The sequence below is a fragment of the Terrapene carolina genome, unplaced genomic scaffold, assembly GCF_002925995.2.
Source record: "Terrapene carolina triunguis isolate 2854851 unplaced genomic scaffold, T_m_triunguis-2.0 Scaffold833, whole genome shotgun sequence".
Classification (NCBI taxonomy): Eukaryota; Metazoa; Chordata; order Testudines; family Emydidae; genus Terrapene; species Terrapene triunguis.
The window spans coordinates 1476883-1485382 of NW_020665184.1; the positions used below are offsets into that span (position 1 = coordinate 1476883).

An 8500-nucleotide genomic window follows, 5' to 3' on the forward strand; every position below is an offset into this window, starting at 1 on the left:
CCCCCCCCGCTCCCTTTTATCATGTCCCCCACCCCCTGCTTCCGTGTCTCGCCTGTCTCCCCCCACCTCTGGTTCTCTTCCCCCATCCACGCCGCTCGCTCTCCCTGTTTGCCTTCCCCTTGTCTTCTCTTCTTCCCTCTCCTTTTCTACCTCTCTCTCCATGTCTGCATCCACCTACCCCGTCTGTCTGTCTCTGTCGTCATATCCACCCACCTGTCCGTCTCCATCTGCTGTCATCCGTACCTATCTGTCCATCCCCCTGCATCTCCACTGGTGTATCTGATTGTGGGCCATGTGCGTCCATACCCACCCGTCCATCCGTCATGGGGCATGCCCACCCATGGTCACGTGTATCCATCCGTCCGTCTCCTCCTCTCCCCTCCCCGTGGCTTTCCCCTCCTCCCTGTCTCCAGCAGACCCCCCCCGCCTCCCCACCCCCACCCCAAGCCAGGAGGAGGCGACTATGGCGCAGACGCTGCAGATGGAGATCCCCAACTTCGGCAACAGCATCCTGGAGTGCCTGAACGAGCAGCGCCTGCAGGGGCTGTACTGCGACGTCTCGGTGGTGGTGAAAGGCCACGCCTTCAAGGCTCACCGGGCCGTCCTGGCGGCCAGTAGCTCCTACTTCCGGGACCTTTTCAACAACAGCAAGAGCGCGGTGGTGGAGCTGCCGGCGGCTGTGCAGCCCCAGTCCTTCCAGCAGATCCTCAGCTTCTGCTACACGGGCCGGCTGAGCATGAACGTGGGAGACCAGTTCCTGCTGATGTACACGGCCGGCTTCCTCCAGATCCAGGAGATCATGGAGAAAGGGACTGAGTTCTTCCTGAAGGTCAGCTCCCCCAGCTGCGACTCCCAGGGCCTGCACGCCGAGGAGACCCCTTCCTCCGAGCCCCAGAGCCCCGTGGCCCAGACCTCCACCTGGCCCTCCTGTAACACCCCCTTGCCCCTGGTGTCCCGCGTCAAGACAGAGCAGCAGGAGTCGGACTCCGTCCAGTGCACTTTCGTGGTCAAGCGGCTCTGGGACAACGGCCAGAAGGAGGGAGGAGGCGGCGGAGGTGGGGGAGGAGGCAACAACGGGAGCCGCAAAATGGCCAAGTTCTCCACGCAGGACCTAGGAGGCAGCCGGCAGCAGCAGCAGCAGGGAGCGCAAGCAGGAGGAGGAGGCGGGTCCGGCGTGGTTAGCGGGCCCAGCACGTCCGACCAGACCAGCCCCGGCACGTCCAGCGCCTACACGAGCGACAGCCCAAGCTCCTATCACAACGAGGAGGATGAAGAGGAGGACGCGGCCGAGGAAGGCTCCGATGAGCAGTACCGGCAGATCTGCAACATGTACACGATGTACAGCATGATGAATGTAGGGCAGACAGGTGAGCATGGCCGAGTGGGGAGGGGCCCTTAATGCTCCGCCTCTCAGGGGGAGGGGCTTGGGAAAGGGGCGGAGCTTATACTGCTTCTCTCTCCCTAGAGCAGTGGCTGGGGGAAGGGGAGGGACTTTTATTGCTCCACCCCTTTGGGGAGTGGCTGAGGGAAGGGGCGGGGCTTCTGCTCTGCTGCTGGGTGTGATACATTCGATGTCAGGGTTATGGGCGGGCGAGGACGATGACTTGTTTGCATTGCGAGGTGAATCCAGCTACGCTAGCTGGAGAGTCTGGCCTGGAAGAGCTTAGAGAACTCAAGAGAGGAAGGGTGGCCCAGTGCCCTGAAGACCCAGGTTCAATTCCCAGCTCTGCCACAAGTTCCCAGTGTGACTGTGGGCATGTTGCTTGGTCTCTCTGTGCCTCAGTTTCCCACCTGTACACTGGGGATCCCTGCCTCCCAGGAGAAATGCATTAAAGATTGTGAGGCACCCAGATACCCCAGCGGCGGGGGTAAGACAAGGATGTGAGCGGCAACATCTGGGTGTAGAAACCTTAAATCAACGACCTGGGCAAGGCCTGGAGATGCTGGTTTTTCTGGGGTTTCTGCAGCTCTTCCAGGCTTCTACTTGGATAAAGGCTCAGCCTGAGTTTCGCTGGGTCTCAGCCCAGTTCCCAGTGGGCCGGGCACACCCAGGTTGCTATCAAAGCAGGGCTCAGCGGTGGGGCTGAGGGTCTTTCTCGGGGCTCACCCCACTCAGCGGCTAGAGAAGCCCGTCTGCAAGGGAGCGTTTAAATTCACACGGACCCATGGCAGGGGAGGGGAGCTGGGCCGGTGGTCCCCCTTGTAACAGGGGAGAGTTCGCTCTTCTCCAGCTGGAGAGACAAACCCCTCGCGCTCCAGATCCCGTCTGTGCGGGGGTTAAAAATTACCGTCGGCTCCCGGAAAGGGAAACCGACACAAAGAATCACGGGTCCTGGTCGCTGTAGTGAGTTGGTGGCAAACCTGGGAGTAGAACCCAGGAGTCCGGACTCCCAGTCCCCCCTGCTCTAACCACTAGACTCCCCTCCCAGAGCCAGGGAAAGAACCCAGGAGTCCTGGCTCCCAGGCCACCCCCACCCCACTAGCCTGAATGTTTAGGCAGGAGCTGTGTTCTGTGTGTTCACCCTCTACTCCCCCCGGCCCGCAGCAGCAGCAGCAGCCGCAGAGAAGGTGGAAGCCCTGCCCGACCAGGTGGCCTCTGAGTCTCGCAACCGGATCCGGGTGCGGCAGGACCTGGCGTCGCTGCCGGCCGAGCTCATCAACCAGATCGGGAACCGGTGTCACCCCAAGCTGTACGACGAGGGCGACCCTGCTGAGAAGCTGGAGCTGGTGACAGGTGCGGGGAGGTGGGGGGTGGGCAGAACTGGGGGGGGGGGGGGAGGCAGAGACCAGTCTGGGTTTGGGGGCGGGGGGGCTAATTGAGTTGCAGCAGGCGAATATGCTGCCGCTATTTTAGGGCTTGATCCAAACTCAAACTCAGTGGGGTTCTTCCCTTACCGGGAGCTGAGCACGTGTTCCTGGGCACTGGCGAATGGGAGCCAGTGACAGGAGAGGCAGTGAGGCCCAATGGGCTGGCACTCGCCAGGCCTGGGTTCTGTTCCCAGTTCTGCCACTGCCTTACTGGGTGACCTCGGGCAAGTTCCCCCCACCCTGTACCTCAGTTTCCCATCCCACCCTGGGTCTATGCAGGGCCTGGACTGCTGGGGACTCGCTCAGGGGCGGGAGCTGTCTGTGCAGCCTCCCGCATGAGAGAGGGCTCCAATCTCAATCTGGGGAGAGGGACTGTGCCGTGCCCTGAATGATGGGTAGGGCCCTAAGAAATTCACCGCTGTGAAAAACGCGTCACGGACTGTGAAATCTGGTCTCCCCGTGAAATCCGTATAGCGTAGGGTAGAAGTACACAGAAGACCAGATTTCACAGGGGAGACCAGTGTTTCTCAAACGAGGGGTCCCGACCCAAACTGCGGTTGTGGGGGGTCACCAGGCTATTGTAGGGGGGAGCGATATTGCCACCTTTACTTCTGTGCTGCCTTCAGAGCTGGGCTCCCTGCCAGCAGCCGCGGAGCTTCGTGCAACCGGGGAAGGTTCCTGGAGGTGGATCTGAGCCGACCCCGGAAGCAGCCCCTGCAGGGGAAGAGGAAGGTCCCTCACCAGCCTGGCCAGGACCCCAGCCCTGGCTTTCCCTGCCTCTGGGCCCTGTGTCCCGGCGTTCAGAGGTCAAAGGGGCCTTGGACTGGTCACCCCCCCCACCATGGTATAGGCCGGCCTTGCCCCCCCCCCCCCAAGTGAGGAAACCCCCCCCCCCCCGCCCCATGCCATCCTCACTTCTGTGCTGTTCCTGGCGGCCATGCTGCCTTCAGAACCTGGCCAGCAACTGCTGCTCTTTGGCCACCCAGCTCTGAAGGCAGCTCCGCCGCCAGCAGCAGCGCAGAAGTGAGGTGGCAATACTGCGACTTGCCCTACAATAGCCTTGCGACCCCCCCCCCCAGCCCATGACCCCCAGGGTTACAACCCCCTGAAATGTCACTGAAACCGTGACATTTACAGTTTTAAAAATCCTATGGCTGTGAAATTGACCAAAATTGACGGTGAATTTGGTAGGGCCCTAATGATGGGGGGACCCCGATCTCGGCTGGGGGGTGCGTGTGTGGTGCTTGGCACAATAGGTGACCCCGATCTCGGCTGGGGGTGGGGTCTGTGGGGTGACCAGCACAGCAGGGGACCCTGACCTTGGTTATAGGAGGGGGCCCATGGGGCATGCGATACAGCAGAGGACCCCGAATTTCGTCATGGTGGGGGGGTCCATGGGGTCCTGAGCACAGCAGCGGGCCCCGATCGTTGTCGTTAACCTCCCATGCCCTAGCGTATGCAGCATTACAGCCCCGTCCCCCATCCCGTGTTGCCCCGAAGCCAGGACCTCCCATCGCCACGCAGAAGCCGCTGGCTGTCGCCGCCAGGTCGGGGATCGAGGCTCCCATCCCACGGCGAGTTCTGCTCCGGCTCCGTTCTGTGGGCTCAGCAGCGAGGCAGGAATGGAGGCTGTTCCCTAGTCGCGCCCCCTTGTGGGGGGTCAGAGGGACACGTCTGGGTCATAATGGGTATTTTTTTTCCCACCCCGCCTAGGCACGAACGTGTACATCACCCGGGCGCAGCTGATGAACTGCCACGTCAGCGCCGGGACGCGGCACAAAGTGCTTCTGAGGCGGCTTCTGGCCTCCTTTTTCGATCGGTGAATTTTGACTTTCTGTACTGTGGGGGTGGGGCTGCGGCTCCCTTTTCCTGTCCCCTTCCCTGTCCTGCCAGGCCTGATGCGGCACAGGGAGCCAGGACTCCTGGGTTCTCTCCCTGGCTCTGGGAGGGATGTGGGGGCTGGAGGGTTAGAGCAGGGGGGCTGGGAGCCAGGACTCCTGGGTTCTCTCTCTGGCTCTGGGAGGGATGTGGGGGCCGGAGGGTTAGAGCAGTGGGGCTGGGAGCCAGGACTCCGGGGTTGTAGCCCCAGCTCCGGGAAGGGAGTGGGGTCTAGTGGTTAGAGCACAAGGGGCCAGGAATCAGAACTGGGTTCCCCCCGACCTATGGTAAGGGACTGGCGGGGGTAGAGCGGGGGGCACTGGGAGTGAAGACTCCCAGGTTCTTTGCCCACATTTGAGTAGGGGATGGGGGGGTCTAGGGGTCAGAGCAGGGCAGTGGCGAGAGGGTCTTTAGTTCTCATTCTCAATGCTTTCCCCTCGCTAGGAACACTCTGGCAAACAGCTGTGGCACCGGCATCCGCTCGTCCACCAACGACCCTAGCCGGAAGCCGCTGGACAGCAGGGTCCTGCATGCCGTGAAGTGTGAGTATGTGGGGCAGGGGCTCCACAAGGCAGCATCCTTCAGGCCCCATGGGGGATGAGCGGAGCTCCGAAAGCCAGTCTCCCAGCAGATGGTACTGCCCCCCATCCAGGTGGGCTGCTCGGAGTCCCAGTGACGCTATGGGGCCTGACCCGAAGCCCGTTGCATCTTCCCCATTGAGCTTCATGCCCTTTGCATCAGGCTCATTAAGGAGATCCTGGCCTGAGCATCCAGAGACCAGCGAGGGGCAGGCCCAGAGACCCAGCGGGCACAGAGACGGCTGTGATGCCAAGGCCTGTCTGAATTCCTCCAAGAGTTCTGGTTCTGAGCATTGCAGGGGGGGGGTCTCTGTTCTGAGTAGTCTGAATACAGTCCCAGTATTCAGGCCTCTTTCTTATATTGGCTTCTATTACCCCCCACCCACGTCCCAATTTTTCACCCTTGCTGTCTGGTCACTCTAGTTCTGAGTCACATGCTCCCTGTCACATGACCCTTGTACTCTCCATCTGGGGAAGGGGTAGGGTGACCAGACAGCAAATGTGAAAAATCGGGACAGTGGGTGGGGGGTAATAGGAACCTATATAAGAAAAAGACCCAAAAATCAGGACTGTCCCTATAAAATCGGGACATCTGGTCACCCTAGGAAGGGGTGGCCTAATCCTGTCCCCGCCCCCGTTAAAGGGCCAGACTCTCCTTTGCAGAACAGCACAGAGGACCCCAGATGCACAGAGGGAGAATTACACTCATGATATGTGTGTGGGCGGGTAGAGAATGGGGATCTAAAGGCAGAGACAGGAATTTCCCATCACTGAGATCATGCCCCCTGCTGGCCAGAGGCTGCAGAGGGACAGTCAATAAATGTCGGCCCAAGCTTAAAAAGCTTCTTGTTTTTTAAAATAATAATAATTCCCACCGTTTTTACCCCAGATCTAATATTGGCTGTTTTTAGACTATTTTAATCACTCTGGAAAACAGGATTTTTGTTTGTTGTCGGTTGGTTTCCGATAGTTGGTTCCTAACCAGCAGGGCAAAGAACAGATTTTTTTCGTTTGTTGACAATTTAGAAAAGTTGGGAAGTAGGGGGGTGGGGTTGAACGCAGGACCTTGCGCTCCCCCCCCCCCAGCTAACCCTGCCCCCCCGCGGCAGCTAATCCAGCCCAAATGGAAGCTGCATTTTTCTTTGGGCTGGGGGGAAATGTTTTGCCCTGTTCTACTTAACACCCCCTCGCTTCCCCCATCCTACGCTGGGCTCCAACAGGCTCCTGTCCTCTGTGGATCTGGCACTGGGAGAGGGTCTCACAACTTTCCAGGGGGGTGATAACTTGGTTGCCTGACTAATAAGCGTCTTCTTTTTCCGCCCCGCTCCCCAGTCTACTGCCAGAACTTCGCCCCCAACTTCAAAGAGAGCGAGATGAACGCCATCGCCGCCGACATGTGCACGAACGCCCGGCGCGTGGTCCGTAAGAGCTGGATCCCCAAGCTGAAGCTGCTGATGGCAGAAGGGGACACCTACACCACGTTCATCAACGACACTGGGAAGATGGAGCCGGACATCATGGGAGTGGAGCACAACTTTGAGACAGGCAGTCACGACGGGGATGCAGGGACCTCGGCCGAGAGCCTCCAGTAAAAACCGCTTCCTCCCTTTAGCCCTTTCCATTCACTGATTTATTTTATTTTAATTTCTTAAGTTGATTATTTTTAGCGTCCCACGTTGATTTGATTTTAATGTGTTTTTTGTTTTTTGTTTTCGGTTTGCCAGGGGGAAAAAAAAGTTGCACCGTCTCTTTAAAAAACCAAAATCATCCTCGGTTCCTAATGCAGTGTGGGTAATGAGAGAGGGGTCGGTGGCATGGGCAGTTTTGATCTCACGCTGTTCTTCCCGGGCGGGCGGATGTTTTTGTGGGTAGCCTTGTGAGTCAAATCGGGGAATTCCCCCCCTTCCTCCCCTTCGCGTTGTGCAGGATCCATGCTTTTAATGAGCTCTCTTTAAATAGATCTGTAAATAATTGATTACGCTTTATATGCAGGTTCTGTTTATAGGTGGTTTGCAAAGGGGCAATAAATGATGGATCATATCTCAAGCATATCAAAGACAGGAGCGGAGGATGTGTGGCAGCTGGGTCTAAGCTGCCCATTGGATTCGATAACCATCCCTGAGAACGGATTAACCATGCATTCAAGCCGTCATTAACCCCGTGCAAACCGCTTACGAATGGAGCCTTCGTACAAAGTGTGACCGGATGATTTTTACAGGAAAATAAAAATCCAAATGAAGACCCTGATTTCTAAAAAGCATCTGTTCAAGACAGCATGTAAGCATGCGCTTAACTTTAAGCACCTCTTTAAGTTCCTCTTGAATTCAGTCAAAATGGGCCTTTGACCTTATTCATCTTGTGCCAAAGTCCCGCTGTTTTCTTTCATCCATCCGCGTGTTGCAGTGATGAGGGTGGAGATAAAGGATGGGTCTTAACGTGTGCGTCTCTGAATGGGGGCTTTTTTTTTTAAAGCAAGTGACAGAGCAACGCTTCTGGCTGTGATGTCTTTTCACATTGTGTCTACACTGGATTTTTTCTTCTTTCCCCTTCCCACCACGTAGTGTCAGGTCCGAGTGCAGCGACTCACAAGTGACTATGGGGATTTGAACCCTCCGCGGAGCCAACCCAATTTCCTGTTGCTTTGTCTCCCTCGAGTGGCCAGGCTGCATGTAAAGGTTTGAATCCTCGAATGGGCCACATCTTTTCGCTCACCCGGTCCCAGTTTTGGCTTTTTTTGCCACAAGTCTGAGATTCAGTCCCCAGCCAAGGGGTGTCGGGTTACGCTAACTTGAAATTCGAGATCAGCGGCAGAGCTGGGTGAAAAGTGTTGGCCGAGATTTCTTTTGGCTGAAAAAGGCAGATTCGCCGCCGAACCGGGGCAGTTTCACCCAATTGTTTTGGCCCAACCCGTCCCCCGAAACGTTTTGTTTTGACATTTTCCAATTATTTCAATGTTTCAACATAACGTGTGGTTTAGAAATGACCTTCAATTTTATTTTAGAAATACCATTACAAAAATGCTCCAAAACAAAACGTTCTGCTTCAGGGTGAACAGGTTTTGTTCAACCTGATGCAACTTTTTTTCTGATTTTTGGGGGGGAGGGGCGCGGAGGGTTGACACTGACGTCACTATAGCTACGCTGATGTAAAACCAAAATCCAGCATAGATGAGACCCTGAATGCGATATGCAAGGCCGTGTTTGTTTTTTAAATAGCAAGGGGCATTGTCGAGGCAA

General features: G+C 57.0%; 1 protein-coding gene across 2 annotated transcripts; it reads left to right on the top strand.

The window, feature by feature from the left end:
* The first annotated feature begins 452 nt into the window (after positions 1–452).
* NACC1 (nucleus accumbens associated 1) lies at positions 453–8300 on the top strand. Of its 2 annotated transcripts, none has more exons than XM_024219798.3 (5): positions 453–1367; positions 2546–2734; positions 4522–4627; positions 5131–5228; positions 6597–8300. In XM_024219798.3, the coding sequence occupies exons 1-5, from the start codon at positions 464–466 to the stop codon at positions 6854–6856; spliced, it is 1557 nt and encodes a 518-aa protein (XP_024075566.1). In that variant the 5' UTR covers positions 453–463; the 3' UTR covers positions 6857–8300. The 2 variants fall into 2 exon arrangements, with proteins under 2 accessions (XP_024075566.1, XP_024075567.1); XM_024219799.3 differs by having other exon boundaries at positions 2549–2734.
* The last annotated feature ends 200 nt before the right edge of the window (positions 8301–8500 follow it).

Excerpts from the sequence above, each read along its gene's own strand:
- NACC1 (XM_024219798.3), top strand. The coding sequence starts at position 464 with ATGGCGCAGACGCTGCAGATGGAGATCCCCAACTTCGGCAACAGCATC. Across the intron at positions 1,368-2,545 it reads GATGAATGTAGGGCAGACAG|CAGCAGCAGCAGCCGCAGAG; the intron begins GTGAGCATGGCC and ends CCCGGCCCGCAG. Across the intron at positions 4,628-5,130 it reads CTGGCCTCCTTTTTCGATCG|GAACACTCTGGCAAACAGCT; the intron begins GTGAATTTTGAC and ends TCCCCTCGCTAG.